Source organism: Phascolarctos cinereus, unplaced genomic scaffold, assembly GCF_003287225.1.
Source record: "Phascolarctos cinereus isolate Bilbo 61053 unplaced genomic scaffold, phaCin_HiC Scaffold_9;HRSCAF=440, whole genome shotgun sequence".
Classification (NCBI taxonomy): domain Eukaryota; kingdom Metazoa; phylum Chordata; class Mammalia; order Diprotodontia; family Phascolarctidae; genus Phascolarctos; species Phascolarctos cinereus.
In genome coordinates this window covers 201,678,773-201,702,326 of record NW_027556402.1, presented here as the reverse complement: position 1 = coordinate 201,702,326, position 23,554 = coordinate 201,678,773, and the positions used below count along the sequence as shown (strand labels likewise).

At 36.8% G+C, this 23,554-nt stretch overlaps 1 protein-coding gene across 1 annotated transcript in view; it reads right to left on the bottom strand.

Moving 5' to 3' along the window:
• Positions 1-6,160: 6,160 nt before the first annotated feature.
• The window catches only part of RNF212 (ring finger protein 212), a 36,190-nt gene continuing 18,796 nt past the window's right edge, over positions 6,161-23,554 (bottom strand). Inside the window, exons 5-11 of the mRNA XM_020992273.2 lie at positions 22,621-22,679; positions 20,232-20,296; positions 20,065-20,134; positions 18,943-18,988; positions 16,460-16,523; positions 9,560-9,623; positions 6,161-6,353 (exon numbers count right to left, since the gene is read on the bottom strand). Coding sequence (XP_020847932.2) covers positions 6,161-6,353; positions 9,560-9,623; positions 16,460-16,523; positions 18,943-18,988; positions 20,065-20,134; positions 20,232-20,296; positions 22,621-22,679 — 561 coding nt within the window. The remainder of the gene's footprint in view (positions 6,354-9,559; positions 9,624-16,459; positions 16,524-18,942; positions 18,989-20,064; positions 20,135-20,231; positions 20,297-22,620; positions 22,680-23,554) is intronic.

Below are 23,554 nucleotides of genomic sequence, written 5' to 3'. Positions count from 1 at the left end.
GAGTCTCACATTGCTTTGAAGTGACAAATGAGGAGCAAGAATGTTGGAACATAGATTGCTGTATTATATCTAAATGCCTTCCTGATGGTATGCATGATGATGAGTGTCCTCCATCAGCCTCAGAACCCAAGTGCAGAAATGAACAAGTAGCAATTGGCAGCTTAATTATTTTGAATGCAAAGAATGCTATTTGGCAAGTGATGATTTAAATACTGTAGCTAAGAGACTAAACAAGTCAACAGCTGACTTCTTACATGTACTCTTCCAAATACCATACGTGGTCAGTGCATCTTTTAAGAAAAATTAAAGCAAACTTTAAGTGACAACAAAGACCTAGCAAATAAATGAAATCAAAGATGTTTTCATATGCTGTTAATATTTTTAAAAAATTTTACATATTATAATCCAAGTCATATATGTGATGTTATTAAATAAGCATATCCTTTCCAAAAAGATTTACAAGAAAATGTTATCTGACGTAGAACTAGTATTGTCACTGAAAGTAGATAGAGGGTAGTACAGTTTCCATAGTAACCAAAGCCAACTTGCAGTCACCTTCCAAAAAAAGGTACGGTTCAAAAAATATAGCATTTATTTTTGTTGACGCTCTCAGCATCTTAAATGCTTAAATACCAGATCATGGTATATTCTCAATGGATACTCTCCTCCTCTGTTTTACATTGCAAATCAACCATGCCCATTCCTTCTCATCCTGAGTAATTCTTGTCTATTTCTTTCTTTCCACAAATTCTCCACGGCGTATCTGCCTGTTACAGTGGAGGCTTTTTTTTCCTGGTTCTTTTGCTATTTGATGGCTATCAGCAGCACTCAGAATGCCCATCTGTTCTGGTCACTCTGGCTACATAACCATCCCCTATCCCTTTTTGGTTCTGGATGTCATGAACAATATCTTTTCTAACACTTGTCACAAGAAGTGACTATTTGCAATATGCGACCGCCATGAATTTTTCCATTGTCTTTTGGGGTCCCCTTGTAATTTTTGTTCTTGTGAGACTGCTGATGGATGATTTGCAGCTATATATCACTAAAATACCAGTGTTAAAAAAGATAACTTCCCTTCAAATAGGAACATTTAGGCATAACATTTACATCTAAGTAGTTTCTAGGAACCTTAGTGAATCCCAAATGTTGACCAATTTATGGCAAAAAAAAGTCTTAAAATGACATCTGCTCTAATATACTTTTTGAAATAGAAGCATTTTAACCGTAAAAATTAATTTTCATTCTCAGAAGTCTCTGATGTGTAATGGAGCCATTAACTAATGTTTATGAAACTCTCTCCACATGAGCTCAGAGAGCTACTTAAGTAAGTTCTTGGTATGTCTTCTAAGTACCAATATTTTCAAATATTTAAAAAGAACAAGTCATTGTGGAGGGTTACTTTATGATGAGCAGATATATGTCAGTTAGAATTTTTATATACCTCTTATTCTCAGAATCTAGCCCTTCACTCAAGTCATCTTAAATAATTTATCACATGATGACATCAATATTATTTTTGGATGAAATGGCAAATAACTTTTTTTAAAGGAATAGCTTGCCATGCACCCCTGCTTTAGATAATACGCATATCCCCACGTTACGTGTTTCTGACTTATCCAAAGCCAACAAGGGCATTGTGGGGGACGCCATCATCAGGACCCAGTTGGACACTTTTATCTATGTAGTTATTGGGGGGAAAGTGGGGATAGCTCAGCTAGTTTTGGTGGAGGGGAGGATGAGAGCAAGGAGTAATACAGAATACATGCCAATTTTCTGGCAAGTGCCAGAAGGGCCTTTGGTTGCATTTTCAAGTGAGGAATCAAAGGTCTCCTAGAAGAATTTAGAGTTTTGTTTTGTTTTTCCCTTGGGATTGCATATGCAGCTAACTCAATAAAGGAGAAGGAATCAACTTCCAATACACAAAAGTCCTAACAAGTGAGAAAAGCCTTGGTTATAAATATTTTCATGCATAAATGTGTGTATGTATGTATATATTCAATGGCAAGCAATAGTGATTCACTTATATTCTTTAGAGTACAAAAGGATAACACTAATAGCTAGCATTTATTTTTTTATTAATTTATTTTGATTTATCAACAATCACTTCCATAAGCTTTTGTGTTGTAAATTTTTCTTCCCCTCCCTCCCCTCCTCCCTTCCCAAGGCAGCGCACAATCTGATATAGGCTCTACATATACATGCCTATTAAACATATTTTCACATTAGTCATGTTGCAAGGAAGCATTAGAACCAATAGGAGGAATCATAAGAGGAAACAAAGCAAAACAGAAGGAAAAAAAGAGCACATAGTATGCTTCCATCTGCATTCAGACGCCATAGTTCTTTCTTTGAATGTGGATAGCATTTTCTGTCATGAGACCTTTGGAGATGTCTTAGATCTCTGTATTGCTAAGAAGAGCTAAGTCTATCAAAGTTAGTCATCACACAGTGTGGCTGTTACTGTGTACAATGTTCTCCTGGTTCTGCTCACTTCACTCAGCATCAGTTCATTTAAGTCTTTCCAGGTTTTTCTGAAGTCCGCCTGCTCATCATTTCTTATTGCACAACACTATTCCATTACATTCATATCCCACAGCTTGTTCAGCCATTCCCCAATTGATGGGCATCCCCTCAATTTCCAATTCTCCGCCACCACACAAAGAGCTGAATAGCTAGCATTTATACAGAGCCTACTGGGCGCAGACCCTGTGCCAGGTGCTTTTGCAAATCTCGTTTGATCCTCACAATCCTGGGAGGAAGGTGCTATTATTATCCCCATTTTACAGCTGAGGAAACTGAGGCAGAGGTGAAGTGACTTGCCCAAGGCCACAGAGCTATTGCCTGAGGCAGGATTTGAAGTCAGATCTTCTAGACTCCAGACCCAGCTCTCTGTCCAAGGCACCACACCTAGCTGCCTCTATGATATACGTATGTATGTTGCACAGACTGGTTGTAGTCTTATTATTCGTCAGGTTTTTTTTCACTCAGAGTTCCCTTCCTCAGTCTCACAGTTGGCCAAGACAACAATATTTAATCTTCTCAGTTCTTAATCTGCATTCATGTTGCCTATTTCCTTCATAAACTGTGACAAAGGCAATCGTGGATAGGTAGCTTTTTATTGTTGTGAAAGGAAATTCAACTTTTACAGTAGGTAGAGTTTATTGGGGGCAGAGCACCCTCTAGTGTACCAAGGATATACTGTAAATTTTCTTTCTGAGAAAGAAACTGTCGATTGAGCTTGCCTTTGGAATAGTTTATATAACTGGGCTTCAGTTTTGCTTTATGTGACATAATTGCTAATAAGTTTAAGCTGCACTAAGACTTTTGGGACACCCTGTATTCCAGTACCTGCATTATTATTTTCACAAGCTTTGTCTTACAAAGATTTTATCTGGTTTTTAACAGATGAGCAAAATAACATCTCTGGAGCTTTAAAACCCTCACAGTGCATTTTAAACACAAATTTCACTGTTTCTTGAATAATGGAAACTTTAAAAAGATGGAGGAGACGGCTCAACAAAACTAACCCCTTTGCCTTCCAAATCGGTGTTTCACACCTACCCTCTGGGCCCACCTCTGCAAAGAAGGGAGAGACATGCACTCTCATTTTTCTTCCTTGGGGCCAAGCCCCGTCTCCATAATTCCTCAACGTTCAGTTTCTGTTTTGCTGTTGTTTCCATTTATGCTGTTATAGTCCCTGTGCAGCTGGTTTTCTGGGTTTGCCTCAGTTCACGTGTCTCCCTATGCTTCTCTCCATTAATTATTTCTTATTGAGCAGTAGTAATAGTCCATTGTGTCCCAAATCACAACTTGTTTAGCTATTCCCTAATCCAGGGCATCTTAAACGTTCTCCACTCATGACCCCTTTTCACCTTTCAGCAGCATTGGTTGGCACGGCATGACCTGAGGGCAGGCGCAGTGCAAAGTGCACATGCTTTGTGTTCAGAACGGAGGCTGCAGATGCAACATGGACTACCTCGGATTCATTATGCTTTTGATTTTGAATTAATTTTTGGTTGTTGTGCGTCCAGAAACCTTTTACTGCTGTCAAAGTTTCTGTGACCCACAGCTTAAGAAGTGCCGCACCTAATCCATGCTGCACATCGACCTTGTTTCTAGTTCTTTGACCCTACAAAAATTTTGGTGCACATGGAACCTTTCTTTTTATCACTTAAGTCCTCAGGGTATATTCTTAGAAATGAGATCTCTGGGTCCTAAGCCTTTTGGTCACTTTCTTAGCAAGATTCCAAACTTCATTCCAGAAAAGCAGGCCTGATTCATGATTCCACATAGGTTCCTTGAGGGCAGGGAGTGTTTCATTCTTCATACTTCTGTCTCCAATGTCTACTACCATAGTGCCTGGTGAGGGCACTTGATAATGATGCCTATTTCCATTTTTCATTCGCTTTGTCAATTTGCTGGTCATGCTATGGAACCTCAAGCCTATCCTGATTTGTATTCTTCTTCCTGTTAGTAATTCTGAGTTTTATTTCATACGGTTTTAGGCAGCTTGCAATTCTTTTGAGAACTGTTTGCTCACGACCACTTATCTATTGGGAAGTGACTTTTGGCTATTTATCATCAGCATGATAGTGATAGCATACACATAAAAAGCGAAATATTTAGCCAATCTGGACAAAACATTGGGTTGTCTTTACAAATGCATCAAATCACCTTTTTAATTTTTAGCATCCCTTCCAAATAGATTTAACCAACCAAACTAAATTCTTTTTTAATTTTCCAGTTGATTTAGTAGCTCATAGGATTTAGGATCTGGAAGTGACTTCACAGATCATCTAGTCTCTTACATTACAAAATGAGGAAACACATGCCCAGAGAAGTGAGATGATTTGCCCCAGGATACAGAGGCAGCAAATGAGAGAGCCAGGATTAGAATCTGACTCTTTTGACAATAATTCTGTGTTCTTTTTGTTCTATTCCAGGTCAATAAACATGTACCAAGCACCTATGTGCCACATTACAGTCAGCAAATTAGCAAAGATGACCCAAAATAGGAATAGTCATTGTTTGCAGGGTTACAGAAAGACAGATCAAATCATGTTCCCTCAAAATGAAACACACACAGAAGAGTCTATACAGTATATATACAGACTATAGTATTGATGCTAAAGTGTTAAACCTGTTCCCAAAGACTAACATTTTAAAGGGGTATAATTTTACTATGCGAAAAGTTTTTTTGAAAGATGTTTGTTCTCCAAGAAATAAGAAAAATATTCTTTATTCAATGACATTATCCACTTAATTGTAGCATCGAGAAAAATGGGCACAACATGCAAATGGCTAATAGACAAATGTTGATAGAGGAATCCACTCAAAAATTAAAGGAAAGCAATCATCACAAAAACCACAATCATCTTCCTAGTGTGTTTCCTCCAAGAAGAGTAGATCCTGTAATAAAGAATAAGCATATATGAAATATATATATATATATATATATATATATATATATATATATATATATATATATATATATATATATATATATGCCTGCATCCACATGTATTATAGTTAAGTGCATATAAAACATATAGCTACCTAAAACAAGTTTGGAATTTTGTGTATTTGAGAAAAATGGAAATAAAATCAGTCTCTGTAAATTCAAATAAACACATCCTTTAGGGAAGTACAAGAAACACACATTGGAACACATTTTTAAAATTCAGATTTCCCATTTCTCAAGTACACCAGAGAACCAGAGTACTTAAAGTCTTTTATAAAGAACCAATAATAAAAAGGCAGCTAGGTGGCACAGTGGATAGAGCTCTAGCCTGGGAGTCAGGAGGACTTGAGTTCAAATCCAGCCTCAGACACTTGACACTTCCTAGCTGTGTGACCATAGTCACTTAACTATATCTAATCTATATCTATATCTATATCTATATATATCACTGCTGTAGACCAAAGTCTGAACACAAATTCCACAGAAAAATAAACAATAATAAATTTTTTAGCTACATTATCTGCACAAAGGATTAGAAACAGAATTCCTATGAATATTCACTATTTTCTCAACTGGTAGCTTTTCTTTAAAATAAATTCTCTCATAAATACAACTCTTGAATACAAGTGAATTAATACTCTATTATACAAGAACTAAAGTATTTTTATAGTTACTTAATTTTTAAAATTAGATCATTCACTTGCCTAAACATTGCCTCTGCAGAAGATTAGATATGCTAATTGGCTGTCTTGGCACTGAAGACTGAGATGGAGGAGGTGTAAACTGAGGAACTCTGAAGCCAGAAGTATCCCACATGCCTATTCTACTTTGCAAGGAAGATGACAGAACATGTGAAGGTCCATTATAAGGAATCTGTGATGGTGGAGTCCTTTTAAACATAATGCAATATAATCATTAACACATTTCTTTTAACAACATGATTTTGATTATACATGCTAAATAATGAAATCCACTGTAGATTAACCCAAGTCTTTTAAATTTGGTTTTAAAATTTACCTTCGGCTGCAGATTTACCTTCCTCATATTTTCCTTAGTTTAATATAACATTACTTATCAAAGTGCATGATTTACATATAGATAATTTTTGCACATATACAATTACTATACCATATATTAATACATGATTATACAGATAATCAAGGTTTTACTTATGGTTTACATAACTAGGAAGCATATTATACACCCATGTAAGGCACAGAATATGCTAAAAGTTATCTTACAGATAACAGACTCATGTGACCTCTTCGAAAAAGGAACAAAAACCAGCCTATGATTTCAGTGATAGAGAATTCCCTGATGAGGAAATTCCCTTTACTAATACAAGTCTATACCTTCTCTGCACCTGAGAGTTTTGAACAATTGCCTCAATCGTTGAGTGGTTAAGTGGTTTGATGTCTACGCTCTTGTCTATCAGATAACTTAAAATCAATCAGCTTTATCATTTTCATCTTATTCTCAAATAACCATATAACACCTTACCATACCAGTCACAATAAACTTTTAAAGATTAGAATAAATGAGAATATGAAACCTTTACCCCCTGAAAAGTGATTATCATTGAATTCTGGGAGCTTATTCATATGTTGATAATAACCAAATAACCAAAAAAAGGAAGCAGATGTGTCCTTCGGGAAGCTTGGTTGGGTACTATAGGAAAGTGAATAAAGAGTGGAGAATCACAGAACCTCAACCTCAAAAGCCATCCAGTTCAGCCCATACCTGAGATCACCTTTGCAACATCCTCAACAAGAGGACAATGAATGCGTTCTTCTTCAAAGAACTCAAGTGAAGGGGAATCTACGACCCCCAGCAGCCTGTTCTTCTTTTAGGCAGCTCTAATTATTATGAAGTTTTTCCTTATTCAGACTAAAAATAATTCCCTGAAATTTCCATCCATTGGTCCTAGTGGCTCCCTTTGAGGCCAAACAGAACAATTTAACTCCCTTTCCTTCAAGCATTTTAGAGAGCTAACATGCGTGTTTTCTGTTTTCCAACTTATGCGTCACCAAATCCTTGTATGTCAAGATCATCCACTGGGCTCTAAGCTTTCCTTCAGAGGTCCTCCGACTTATCAAAGCCCATCCTAAAATATGCCATCAGAATATAGGATGCCGTCTGAGCTACGGTATGGTTAGAGCAGAACAAAGAGAGGCTATCACTTCCCAAGGCCTGGACACCAACCACATTCCTCTCATGCAGTTTAGCTTTTTGGGCCCCTGTTTTGTACTATTATCTCATAATGTTAGCTTAGAGTTCACCAAGATCTTTTTTTCATCCGAGCTTCTCTCTGGGTATTCCTATCCAATTTTGTCCCCATGAAATTAATTTTGGGGAACACAAGTGTAGGATATTCCATTTGTCTTCATTAAATTTCATATTATTAAGATTCCACGCAACTTTCTCACCTGTTGAGTCCTTTTGGATTCTGACTCCATCACCCAAAGTTTTAGCTGTCCCTCCCAGCTTCATGTCATCTGCAGATACCAAGAGCTCCTGAGAGAACAAGGAGGCTCCCTCACGCACATGAAAGCTGTTTCTAATCATTCTCATTCATGTAAGACTAGGATTATGGGCAAACCTAACAAGAGGAAACTTAACCATGATAAATAGAAAGCCCCAGTCCTGGATTTTAAAATGGAAACTGTATATATGTACATAAATGGGAAGAGGCATGGCTAGACTACAGACAAAACCAGCATTCCTCACCAAGAACAAGTCAAGCACTATCATTAACAATTAATGTCAATTTCATATCATAGATATGGAACTAGAAGGGACCTCCGAGGTCGTTGCTCCAACTCCTTCCCTTCATAGCTAAGGAGGTGATGTGACTCAAGGTCAGACTCTAGGAATACAAGGGCAGATGAAAAACAGCAAACATACATTCTCAAGGAACTTACAATTTGATGGAAAGAACACAAATGACTATGGTACAAGGCTAAGAAAAGATAACAGGTAAAATGCTGTCAGAAATCTGAGGGGCGAGCACTTTAAAATGGAAAGGCAAGGGAAGGTTCATGGACAATGGGGCAACTGAGTAGACATCTTAAAGGAAGGAGGCTAAGGGGAAGAGAGGAGAAAAAGAGATGAGGGAAGTTATTCCAGGCGTGGAAAATGATGTAGGTAAAAGTTTAGAGACAGGGAAGGCCAGAAAGGAAATGGAGAAGAGTCTGGTGTGGGTAGCACACAAAATATGGGACGAGAAATAGCACTAGATAAAGCTAGACCAGTAGACTGTCCTCCTCACTCTCAAGGACATTACATCCTATTGGGGGAGGCCAAAAAAATATAAGGTAATTTGGAGGGAAGAGGGGCTATAGTGGTACTGGAGGTTCCACAAAGCAGGTGGTGTTTGAGCTGAATTTTGAAGGAAGCAAGAAAAGAAGGAAGAAGAAAAGATAAAGAGGGAGAGCATTCTAGGAATGGGAGAAAACCAGTGCAAAAGCAAAGGGATGGAAGACAGAGTATTAGGGATGAGATACAGTAAAGTCGATTTGACTAAAGAGTGGGCAGTGGAATAATAATTTAAAAGGTTGGAAAGGTAGGTGAGGCCAGTTTGTGAAGGGCTTTTTAAAAGCCAAAGGATTTTATACTTTGATCCTAGAGGAAAATGGAGATGAGTCATAAAAAATAAATAAATAAAACTTCCAAAGTGGATGGACTAGATCTACTGAGCTATCAACCCTAATGGCACCAAAAAGGAAACAAGCAGAGCCACAGTTCTGGATGACGAAACTTGAAACAAGCGAGGGCGCTCACTTCCATGTTTACTTTTTAAAATGTTAGCCTTTCCGATTTCCTTGGATGCCATAAGAGAAATTCTTACTTTAACACATTTCTTTGATGATTACACACAATAACAACATACTTCGTTCACTTTAGTGGGCAAAGTTCCAAAACAATGATTCAACATTTCCTAACATTATAAGAATCAATCAATAAACTATATATACAATATATTCAATAAGGAAAAATACGAAGTAAGCAATTTCCTAACAACAAAATGATTACAAGATAACATTAAACATACAACATATCCTCCTCCTTTATGTACACATAAATGACCATACAGACCTTGATACGCTATTCTGGCTTGAGGAAAGTCCAATTAGCTGGGGCCCTCTGTGAGAAACAATTCCTGTGAAATAATGTTTTAAAATATTATACTTGCTTCAATAAGACACCTTTTAGAAAGATAAAACAATTTGCTCTGATTCTACTTAATTTTTTTTTATCATTTTTTCCTCAAATAAATGTTACTTAATGTATTAATGTTTAGGACACAACTTTCTTGCCCCACGATGCACAAGAGTGTAACTCCTATGCCAAACATACACTTGAGTATAGATAAATATGGCTGAACAATGCACATACACATTTTGTGTGTGTGTGTGTGTGTGTGTGTGTGTGTGTGTGTCCAGAAAACCTGGGCTCCAGTTCTGGCTCTCTCACTCCACAGAATGTAAAGCTGTAGGACATCATAGTGTGGTATTGGAGGAAGAGACTTGCACATGGAGTCAGAGGAACCAGGTTCAAAATCCAGCTCTGTTACTTTCTACCTGTGTGGCCTCAGTTAAGTTACCTTCCTTCTGGAGGCCTTAATTCTCTCATCTGTAAAATGGGTTGAACAAAATAATCTCTATGTTCCCTTCCAGCTCTAAATACTCTGATCTAAAATCTGTGACTCTGTGCCTATCCCTATACCTACACAAGGTGTTTGTGAGAAGCAACTAAAAAAACTATGTAAGGCATTTTATAAACTTGATAACATGAGCTATTATTCTTATCTGAACCTGTGCTTTCATTACTGTAGGGCGGTGGTTCCCATTTAGTTGTTTGTGAACCCCCCATGAGGGTTTGTGATGGTCCAAAAGGGTTTATGCTAAAAATTCTTTAATGGTTTCTTAATCAGTAAACAACTGTCCAATTATATTACATATACTATATATGTATAAAGTATCTATCTACACACACATATATGACAACAAGAACATGTGTGTTCCAAACATTATAGGTTAGTTTCTGCAGTGATCTGGAACCATCATGATCACGAACACAACTACTGGTGTTCTCGCAGCAATTACATCAAACTCTGACCACTTCTACGCTTAATTATTCTTACAGTTTCTCAATCAATCATCAAATTATTTCCAAAATACCACAAGGATTCAACATTTGATGTAAACTGATTCCCCCAAAAACGTTCCAAAGCATATGCATACCCTCTTTTGTATTCTGTACATCACAGTAGTGCCCTTATTGTCATTCTCGTGGCTTGGCAGAAACAAAGCTCATAGCCTCTCAATGCAGTACTAAGGCTGTTTTCCAATTTAAACTTATTCCTGCTTATGTTATTATTCTTCTTCTATCTGGTGGATTTTCAATCTGGTTGGTGACATTGGTCAGCCTTTCACTAGAGTTTCTATGAATGTGTAGCCCGTGTATAAAAGGGAAGAAAGTTAAGTCTGAAGAGACTGTTTTCTTACAAAGGTTAATTTATATACATACACTGTTAAAACAATATATGCAACTAAATTTTGGGTACATCTATCACTTCATATAGCATTTGTCATTAGCCAGTAGAAAAACAAATTCTTTATATTATAACTAGCTACTCATTTTTGTTAACTGGTTAAGTAGCCATATATTCTAGAGTCCATGTATAAATGTGACAGTAGTGTTTAGCTGCATAAGTGTCCTAATGCCTGTCTATTGGAAATACACAGGAATACACATTTATATCAATTGTACTGGCATAGAATTAATATATATTTAACAAGTTATTAAATACAAAAATGAAAGTTTTGTATGAATATTTTCATTTTATTTGAAAAATTATAACAGTCCCAATGGATCACTGGATTGAGACTAGAAGTACATTAAAAAAAGAATGCTTTAAGATGTCTTAATGAGGAATCTCAAAATATTCATTCAAATTCAGCATACTATAATCCAAAAATTAGTAAAAGTCAATGGATAAATCATAATTCTGAATAATGCACAAAGATGTTTGAGATACCTGAATTACAAGAATGATAAAGACGAAATACAATGAAGAATACATTAAATTTGGTTCCTCATTTATTGGATAAAATGACTATCCATGATCGCAATGTATAATTTGTGGAGTTCTTGCATATAGCAGCTGAAAACTTTTCCTTTTGTCTTGCCATTTACAGTCAAAACATGAAAGCAATATTGATAAGCCTGTTGATTTTTTTAAGTGGACAGAACAAGATCTGGAAACACACAATATTGACTCATTTTTTTCTGTGAATAAACAAGTAAAAAAAGCAATTTGAACTTCATATTTAATAAGTTATCAAACTGCAAAAAATAAAATAAATAAGGAAGCTCACATCATTACAGAAAAATTTAATTCTGACATGTGCCAAAGCAATTATCAAGTTTAACTTTGGACATTATTGCATCAAAAAGTTCTGAAACAGTTATTGGAGAAAAACCTACAAAAAGAACACTTCTGCTCTGCAATTTAGGTGGGACAGCTAATATTCGTAACCCAACAATTTTAATTATGTTTATAAGATACATCTGCAGAATGGTAAAGTAGAGGAAAATATGCTGTTTTGCCATCAGTTAAGAGAAGGAGAAAACATTTTTAACCTAATTCATACTTTGAAGGGAAACAAATCAGTCGGTCCTCTTGCTGTGGAATGTGTACAGACAGAGCATAATTGACGGCTCAGCAATTTAGGGGTGCCGTTTCATGTACTGAAAAAACGAATGCAAATATAGTACAGACACACTAAAGCATCCACATAGAAGTGCTGACACCAAACAGACAGCCACAATGACTCATTTTATAAAATCAAGACCTACTTGGTTATTTATCATTTCGTGCAAAGACATGGGTAGCAAGCATGTTACGCTTCTAACAGACAGCTGCTGGGTGACTTTCCCCCAGTCAGATTATTACTCATCTAGTGGATTTGAAAAACGAGTTAGTTGTTACCTTCACCGACCATCCTTTTCACCTGAATGTACAAGTGAAATGACTAAGAAGATTACCATATTTGGCAGATATCTTTTTTAAAAATTAATGAGCTCAACACATTATTATAGGGCACAAATATAAATTTTCAATGTTCAAGGTAAAAGACGTGATTAAGAAACTAAAATTTTGGAACTACACAATTGGGAACAGTACTGCGCGCTTTATGACATTACATCATCTCTTACTACAAAATGAACTCTCCTTAGAGCTTTAGCTCTGTCCTTGGAACTATCTCTGAACTAGCCTTGGATCAGGCCGTCAAGAAAGACATCTGGGAGCATCTAAAATTCTTAGAAGTTACTTTCAATGAATAAAACAATTTTCCAGAAATTTACAATAAATCAAATTGGATTCACAGCCCATTTGACAAGTCTTTTAGGTCTAGGGCTGGTGAACTGACAACAGATGAAAAAGAAAAATGATTTTTTTCAATTGATTTGGGACTACAAACATCATTCAAAATTGACACCCTTATACATTTTTGGCTAAAAAAAAAATTAAGTTCCATTTCTCAGCAAGAGAACTTGTAAAATTTTCATACTCCTCCCCATATTTTTGGGTGAATGAGTATTTTAATTTTATTCTTGTTTTAAATAAAAATACAGAATTAAACTCGATGAAAAACTAGATTTAAGACTATTGTTGAGCCAAATATTTCAAACTTTTGCTCAAACAAAAAAAGTCCACCAAAACTAAGTTTACATATGATTAGCATAGTATGTGAAGTTTCTTATAAGATGAAATTTATTGCATTTTTATTTATATTTAACAAAAATTATTAAAGAAATTCAATATGAAGTATTACAGATCATCATAATATATGAGGTCTGGCTGTATTACTTCTTTTATTTCTTATGGAATGTCCCCCATAAAATATGCACGATTATTTTGTCATTTGAATTTTATAATTTTATATTTAGTTTTAAACTTTTAGGCAAAAAAAATTATCAATTTTAAATTTGGAACTTTTGGAAGCAGAAATTATCTATGTAGTTAGCATTTAATGAATAAAAACTAAAAATACTATGAGCAGAACATTAAATTACTCTAGGGATTCACAACACACTTTTTGTGGGTTCCTGGAACCAAAAATCATTGAGAATTACTACTACAGGCAAAACAAAAATGAGCAACTTTTATACCCCAAAGCAAGCATGTTTGGGATATGCATTATAAAAGGGGTGGGAGTTAGGGTAGGATCTTGGGAAAACATTAGATGAAGAGAAGGGAAGGAAGGAGGGCCCAGGAGTTTACTTGAGAAGGGCATGGCAGAGATGGTAGGCAGAAACGTGGAGCTACCCTGGGAGTTTCCTATTTTAGCTAATTATTCAACCTACTTAGGCACAAAGTTCAGTTGTTTCTAAGATGCTAAAAGACTGAAAGTGTTTTAAGTGTCCTCTCATTTTTGCTACACTAGCGTAAAGTCCCAGTAGCTGTTGTTGACCATCTTCCACTTACAGCTCTGGCTGTGGTTAGGATTAAGAATGCAATCTATAGTTATATGAAAAAATGCTCTAAATCACTATTGATTAGAGAAATGCAAATCAAAACAACTCTGAGGTACCACATCACACCTATCAGATTGGCCAAGATGACAAAACAAGAAAATGATAAGTGTTGCAGAAGATGTGGGAAAATTAGAACACTAATGCATTGTTGGTGGAGTTGTGAAATGATCCAACCATTCTGGAGAGCCATTTGGAACTATGGCCAAAGGGCTATCAAAATGTGCATACCCTTTGACCCAGCAATAGCACTTCTAGGGCTATATCCCAACGAGATCATACAAATGGGAAAAGGACCCACATGTACAAAAATATTTATAGCAGCTCTTTTTGTGGTGGAAAAGAATTGGAAATTGAGAGGATGCCAATCAATTGGGGAATGGCTAAACAAGTTGTGGTATATGAATGTAATGGAATACTATTGTGCTATGAGAAATGATGAACAGGCTGACTTCAGAAAAACCTGGAAAGACTTGTATGGTCTGCTGCTGAGTGAAGTGAGCAGACCCAGGAGAACGTCGTACACAATAACAGCCACGTTGTGCAATGACTAATATTGATAAACTTAACTCTTCCCAGCAATACAAAGATCTAAGACATCTTCAAAGGCCTCGTGATGGAAAATGCTATCCACATTCAAAGAAAGAAATATGGAGTTTGAATGCAGATTGAAGCATACTATTCGCTACTTTTTTTTTCTTCTGTTGAGTTTTGTTTCCTCTTTCTGGTGGTTCCTCCTATTGGTTCTAATTCTTACTTACAACAGCACTAATGTGAAAATATGTTTAATAGGAATGTATATGTATAGCCTATATCAGATTGTGCACCACCTTGGGGACAGTGGTGGGAAGGGAGGGGGAGAAAAACTTTAAACTCAAAAGTATATGGAAGTGATTGTTGATAAATTAAAATAAATTAATTTAAAAAAAGATTAAGAATGCAAAATAGTGGGAGTAGAAGGTGAAAAGGCAGTGAGGTCTAGGTTGTAGAGGGTTCTGAATATGAGGCTCTGGGATGGGTAATTCATTTGTAAGGCAATGGGGAGCCACTTAAAGTTTCTGAGTAAAGGAATGGGTTACTACATGTGAACTTTAGGAAGACAAAGATATCAATAATGTGCAGGACTATTTCAAAGGATTAGAAGGGATCTTCTAGATAAACTAGTCCAACTGCTTTTTTTTTTTTAACAGCTTTATTAGTTCAATGATTTTTTAAAAAATGTTTTAATTTTTAAATATTTTACTTTTAACATTCTTTTTTTAAGTTTTGAGTACCAAATTCTCTCCATCCTTCTAGCTCCTTCCCCACCCAGTGAGAAAGCAAGCAACAAGATATCCATTATATGTGTGAAGTTATGAAAAACATATTTTCATATCAATCATGCTGTAACAAAGAGGAAGAAAAGAAAGTGAAAGACATGCAACTCAGAGTCCATCAGCTCTCTCTATGGAGGTGGACAGCAGTTCTTCATCATGAGTTCTTAGGAACTGCCACAGATCACTGCATTGATCAGAGGACCTACGTGTTTCACAGTTATCATTATAATATCCTTGGTAATGTGTACAGTGTTTCCTGATTCTACTCACTTCACTTTGCATTATTTCATACGTCCTCTCAGATTTTTCCAACTGCTTCTTTTAACAGATGAAGAAACTAAGGCCCAGAGAGAAGTGTCTTGGTCACAGCCACACATCCAATTAGCAGCCAGGTTAGGCTTAGACCTGGATCCTCTGACTCAAAGCTCAACGTTCTTTCTGCTGTCCGGTGCTCAAGCTGAGAGGAAGCCGATAAAGACCTCGAGTGAAGGCAACCCCCCACCTTCTGGGGCAGCTAGCCCACCTTTTGGATAGATTTTGATGATTGATGTTTCTCCTTGTATCAAGCCTCAACCTGCTTCTTTGAAGCTTCTACCCACAGTTCCAAATTCATCCCTCCAGGGCAGGCAGAACAGATCTATTCTCTCTTCCATGTGACAGCTTTTTAAAGACTGGAAGGCAGCTATTGTTTTTGGTTAGGTTTTCACATTCCCATCACCCAGAGATGTGCTACGCTCTGTGAACCCCCAAGCTCTGGCTCATGCTGTTCTTCCTATCGCAATCTTTGTCGAAATCTACACAAAATCCTACACAATGAGATGAAGTGATGATGGCAGAGATATGGAGCTGATTTCTAGAAACCGCCATTTGGAACCAAGTACACTGAAAAAGGTGAGGGGTCAAGTTAAACAACAGAAATGTTTGGTCAAAACCAATTTGAACATAAAGTCATGAGTTTGACTTTGTTGTGAGACTTGTTAACTGGCTCTGAAGTCAAGAGTTCCAAAATTGTTCTTAACAATGGCTATAGATTGGAATCCCATTTCATGTATGTGTGTGTGTGTGTGTGTGTATGTGTGTACATATGTGTGTATGAAATAATTTAGGATGAAGCTGCAAGAATGCTATTTTTACATACCCATTCGTCCATCTTGAGGTGGACTGATCAGTGAGAGCCTTGCAGGGCCTGCTGCTGTCTCAAGCTAAGTTAAATGTTTAAAAAACACGAAATGTTATAAAATTAGTATTTTCCATTACAAATATTTTAGTAAGATCAACAGCATAATTGATATGATATTTTACGTGAGCTCACTGACAACTTTTTGAAGAGATGGAGCACAAAAGATTTCAGAATCAAATTCTTTTTTTCAATTCAAGAAATATTTATTGAGCACTTGCTATGTTCACAACCCTGTGCTGGGAATTAAGGATGCAAAGGTGAAAAATAACACAGTACCTGCTCTCAAGAATCTTACAATCTCAAGTATGGGAGTGTTCTAAGATATATAAAAACTTCTATGATACAAAGCAGAATGTGATTACAGCATAGATGATATTAAGAGTTGGGTTTTTTAAAATATCTTATCGAAAATCTCCGAGAAAGGACACTGCAATCTTACATTAAATTAACCCCCCAGGAATAATGGACAGAGGATCAGGCTAAGAACAAGAGACTCAGATTCTCTTCTCTTTGCAGTTTCCCTCACTTCTTTTCTAAGTATGTGTCTCCAACATCTCTCCTGCTATTTTTCCATTTCTATTTTCACTGTTGCTCCCCTGCTTCACTCTCTCATCACCTTGCACCTGCACCATCACCACAACCTCCTTATTCTCTTGTCTCATTCCATTCTAGTCCATCAAACACAGAAATAATCATGCCACTGCCCTGCTCAGAAATCTTTTAATGGCTCCTTACTGTACACTGAATGCAGTCCAAGTTTCTTAGTCTAGACATAGTCAACTTCCTTTTCAGAGAAACAGAAAGGAATTAATTATAATTACCTCATCAGGTAAGCTGGTACAGGAGACAGAACCAGGAAGATATGGTTCAAGTCCTGCCTCTGACATGTGCCGTCTATGTGACCCTGGGCAGATCACTTCCCCTCTCAATGCTCTAGGCAACTCTCTGCAACTCTCAGTTTCAGAGAAGATGCTTGCCCAAGAGCACCTTGTACCAATGGAACCACAAGTCCCATCCCTATCTCTGTATAATTAAACAAAATAATCCGGCCTCAGATACTTACTAGCTGTGTGATCCTGGGCAAACCACTAAACCCCAACTGCCTCACCAAAAAGCAAAAAAAAAATTAATTCAACAAAATACTCAAGGCCCTTTCCCACTCTAAAATTCCATACTCTTAACTGAGTATTAATTTTAATAGTCTATGCTTTAACTAGCCCAACGAGTAGAGATAGCCTTCGGTGTGTTTAGGTGATGGCCCTGATACATAACGGGTAGGACCCTGGGCAAATTCCTTAACTTCTCAGCAGAGGGCCTCCCCAGAGCTCCCTTCACAGATGGAATCATAAAGCCAGTTAAAAAAAAATCTGCCTCAAAGATGGTTCACACAGGGTGCTTATTACTAGGGAGATTCAACTTCAGGTAAGACCTGCTTCTGCCTTCACTGGGTCAGGGCACAAGACAGCAACACAAATAGCTGCCACATAATGTGACAGGTGAAGGGTCCTAGAAGGGCACAAACAAAGCACCGTGTGAGGGTCTGAGATGCAAGGTCCTTAACGACCAGGGAATCAGGGAAGGCTTCCTGCTAGAGATGAAATGTGAATTAGAATCTAAAGGATGAGTAGGAATAAAACAAGTAAAGAGAGGGAGGGAGAGGGAGGACACATTCTAGACCTAGAGAGTGCAGTAGTAGTTTGCAGGATTGTTTCATAAGGAAAGATTGTGGAGGCACAGGAGTATACCACATGTCTGAGGGATGGCTGCAGTAGACTGTGTGGAGGGGAGTGTGCTGAAATAAACCAGGAAAGGCAGACTGGCACCAAATCAGGGACGACCTTGATTGTCAGGCAAAGGAGCTTGAATCAAATAAATACATCTAGAAGAAATATTAAATATCCAGACCCAGGCCCATGGAGCAATCTATTTTAAGATATAGATATTTAGTCTCTTATTTGAAATGTTTAAATAAAGTAATCTATAGCCATACTTTACAACCACTGAACTGCTTGCATTCATCTCCTCAAGTATTCTGGCAATCTCACATAGCTGAATCTTGGACCTGTATGTTGGCTATTAACACTAGTTCTGACAACCTTGGAGGCAGACAATTTACAGGTCTATGACATTCCACCTTCCCTATAACTGCTGAACACTCCTAAACATAAACCTGGGATTCTTGGCACTATTATTATTTGCTGACTTTATCATCTCAGCTCAGGCACTTGGCAGAGACTAAAGGGGAAGAAGGTATCTAGAGGACAGAAGGTATTTTGTGAACCTACCACCAAATCTGTCAGATACAGCCTAACACAAAGTAAAGATGTTGTCAATCACAAAGTTGGAAGAATTTGTGGAACTACCTATGGTTCACTTTCATGGAGCTTATCAAGTTGCAAGCAACTGTATAAAGATAAAGGATGTCAAATAAATTAACTTACTTTTCTCATTGGAGAAGGTGAAAGATCAATGTCCATTGACTCCACTCTAGTAAATATACAACATATGAATTAACCCCAGCACTGAACTACATTTAACTAGTAAACTTCAATATTTCAAGGATCCATGACTTTAGCTGTTTTGGTACTCTTCCTACTAATATATAAAGCAACTCTTTCAGGGGGATTAATGAGTTGCTTTGCTCCCAGAAAACCATATCCTGGGGCCCACACTAGGATGATAAGTCTCTCCAAACCGAACTTGGTCCTTAGACTACACTCCACCACTGGTTCCATACTTAAAAGCTTTCAAAATTGGCTGGTCCTGCCACAGCTTGTGACCCATTGGTACGACCTCTGAAAGCCCTGAGCCTCACCTCCATGCTACGATGATGTATCAGACTAAGCCTCTATTAAAAATGTTCAAAACAACATATTAACAACAATATTAAAAAACCTGAATTAACTAGCCTAGGTGTCGCATAGATTGTCTAAGGAAAAATTAGAAAGGGAGAAGAAAAATAAGAATATAGAATAAGAAAGAAAGAAAGCAGAGAAAAAGGAAGTGGGGGGAAAAAGCAACCAATCTCCCAACCAAATAGTTATAAAAAAGCCTATTACAGAATTACAGGCAGCGTATACCATAAGTGAAAGAGAAAAATAAAACGTTGCACACGGTGGAAAATGATGTCAACAAATACTTATGTGCCAATCAACGGCACCTTTACCAAGAGTTGCTAACTTCTAAATTAGTGGACCATTTTATCTAAGGATTTTTTGAGCCTAAAACTCAAAACATCCACAAAAGCCCTTCTTTGAAGCTTCATTCTAGTGTAGAGATGACCATACAATATGTTAAGGCTCTACCAAACTAGAAAGGTTTCAAATATGGCACCAGCAACAGATGGGAAATCTTAAGAAAGGGAAGACAGTGAAGTAGCTATTATATGCAAGTGTATATAAGGTATGCAGTCTTTATGACAAGGCAAAAGGAGAAAAAGAGAAAGAAAGGGCTTGTGTAAATTTCTCAGGTCAAATTAAAGTTTTTCCCAAATTCTTTGTAAGGCTAAATTGAGTCACTACCAACTCTGTGGGAGAAATACTCATCATCAGATATATACATACATTTTGGAGGTTGATGAGTAAGCTGGCAAGAATGAATATGATGAATACCCAACTGGTTTTGCTGAAGGAGCTGTGATAAACAGTAAATTTAATTTCAGAATCTTGTTTAGTGGACTTTGAGGACGTATACTTTAAAATTATGCATCTTTTTTCATTATTATACTTACCTGAAACTGAGTGTTTTACTGGCTTAGAAACAGATAACTGCACGGTTTGTTGAGATGACCCCTTACTAAAAAGAGGTAAGAAAAGAAATCAAATTAAAACATTAAAAACTTAGTATAAATGGATTCATTTAAACTAGTACAGAATACCATAAAATTAAAAAACCAATACTTTTGAAAATAAGTTTTATTTATAGAAGTCATGATTTTCAAAAAAAAAAAAAGTATTTCAAAACACTTTTCTGCCTCCCTGCCTGGCATGGTGGTTATTTAGAAAACTGAGGGGAAACAATGAAGTCATCATTAGTGATTTCATTCACTTACCAAACTGTTATTACTTATGAGCCTGACAAGTCACTTCATCTCTCTGGACCTAAGTTTCCTCATCTGGAAAATGGGGATAATACTTGCACTACTGAGCAACCTTAACTTTTGCAACATCAACTACAGAAAGCTACATAAATAATTATTATTACTGGTAAATTTCAGGCTAATTGGTCCACATGAAATAAAAAAAAAATTTAACATTAACAGCTACTTAATCCATCATACTATATTTTTAAGTATCCTAAAAAGAACTGTCATTGTGAACATTTTTTTTTGGTGAGGTAGTCAGGGTTAAGTGATTTGCCCAGGGTCACACAGCTATTAAATGTCAAGTGTCTAAGGCTGGATTTAAACTCAGGACTTTCTGACTCCAAGGCCAGAGCTCAGCTCTATCCACTGTGCCACCTAACTGTTACCACTGTGAACATTTTATTCCTGTTGAAATAACAGTTCCAGGACATTCACGACCACAGGATCACAGATACAGAGCTGAACAGGATGTCACAACAACCTTCTCATTTTATAAAGGAGGAAAGTGAGGCCCAGAGAAAGTAACTGAGTTACCCATTGCTACACAAGTAACAAGTACCAAAGGCAAGATCTGAACTCAGGTCCTCTTACTCCAACATCAGTGCTCTTTCCATTGTACCAGGATAAGCTAATATAACAACTAAATCATTTATTTACATGCATAAACAAAATGTTTCAGAATAGTAGGGCTCTATTTTATATAAGAGCTCTCTGAGGGCACTTAATTTAATTCAAAAAATAATTTTTAAGGGCTTACTATACGAAAAATACTATACTAAGTCCTGGGTGAGATATGATATTTAGATAAGGCATAGTCTCTGTCCTCAGCAAGCTTATAATCCAATGGGTGGAATGGATGACACACACAAATGACTATAGAAGAAAATAAAATATATGAAGTGTCTTCAGAGATGTACAAGAAAGTGCCACCTGAAATCCAAAGGGGACAAAATCATTACCAACTGGGAGGATCAAGGATAGTTTCTTGGAAGAAAAAGTATTTGAATCAGGACTGAAAGCAGGGGTTCTTAATCTGGGGTCTCTGAACTTTTTTTTTACATGTTTCAATATATGCGGTTTCCTATGTAATTCTATGTATTTTTTGTTTTTATTTCATAGGCTTTACCAAACTACCAAAGAGGTCCATGACACAGAAAGGATTAATAACCTCTGTTTTAAAGGGCAGGCAAGAACGTTAATGGGCAGTGTAGTGTATATCCAGACATGGAAGAAGATCAAATGAGTTACTACACCAAGTACAGTATGACCAAGGGAATGACAGGGACAAGGGCAAGGTGTATGTCAGGAACAGCAAATGTTCAGTTAGGTTAGAATACACAATGCGTAAAAGGAACTAGGATTAAAAAAGACTAGAAAGGTAGGATGGCTCCAGACAATGGAAGAATATTAGGCAAAGAAGCCGAACTTTACTTGGTATGCAACAGGAAAATCTTGAGGGATTTGAACAGAAATGTGACATCAGTAGGTTAAAAAAGAAGCTAAGTCTAGCAGTGGTGTGCAGAATAGTTTGGAAGAAGAAGAGAAGAGCAGGGGAAGACCCATGAGGAGTCTGTTGCCATAGTCCATGTGGATAGGAATGAGGGTCTTCATTAGAGTGACGAAAAAGAGAGGATGCTAGAGATGTGAAGGTGGCAGAGAAAGACTCAATAAAACTCAGTAATCAATCTGATATGAGAAGTGATAGCGAGGGTTAAAGGTAACACCAAGATAATGAACATGAGAGCCTGGGTTGGTGAATGAATACTGGTTCAACAACTAAAATGCTTGCTGCTGCTGTTGCAGAGTCTAGATACAAAATTCACAGTAAGAGCACTAGCCTTGCAGTCAAGAGCCTAGGTTCAAACTCCTGCTCAGGCATGGGCTATATAATCTGAGCCTCAGCTTACTCATCTTGGTAATCTTTGCCCTGATTATCTCACAGGATGGTTGCAAGGAAAATGTTTTGTAAACTTCAAAGTGCTACATAACTGCAATTTACTTTTGAAGACTTACTAAAACTTTAATTTCATCTTACCTTTGAATCTGCTGTATCTGCTGTGTTAATGTTTTAAGAGATTCTTCTAATTTTGAAATCTAAATATAATCAAACAATTCCCATGTATCAGAATTAATATACCAGCTATGCCAATATTAATTCATTAATTAACAATATATTTTGACAGTTAAATTTGTTACTACATGACAAAATCAAAGTTACATAAAATTAGCACTTATGCCACACATTAGCACGTTCAATAAGTGGCATAAATTGACATATTTACTTAGAAAACATCTGCTTTGGAGATTAGGAATTGAAAAGTATTATATTCTATGGACAGGGGTTTGGCTAATATAGAGTCCTGATCTTCTTGCCATTTTAACTTCGATTCAATTATCTCAGGAAAAAAATTGGTCAAACTCCACATAATGTGCGCTCAAAATAAAATTAACCACATCCCACTCACTGGAAGTTTCAGTCTAAAAAAACTAGCTCCACCCCAAGCATCAAAAAGAGACACTCTCTAGCTACCTTAATATTACAAATAATTCTTTCAGAAATAACACTAGGTTGGTTAATCCAGGACAATGTTTCTACTTCTTTTTTTTTTTTTATTATGAGGACCACTTTTTAACAACAACAAATTTCAGTGACCTCCCACATGATAACAATGGTAGTTAGGAGACAATGAGAAAATACATGATGAAAAAAGCTACGATGAATTTTATCATGATTTAAACAAAGGCACATTTTATTAATCACAACAGCATCTGCACACTTCCATGCATCCATGACCTCTTCAATAGGGGTGTTCCCTCTATCCGTGCAGATCCCAACCTATTTGCCACTTTTCACATAAGATTTTTATCCATAGTTTCTTATAACTCTTCCAACACAAAATCCTCTCAGGTCCTGGAGGCTTTCCTCAAAGTTGTTAACCTTTTTTGAACATCAGTGCAATATTCAAGGC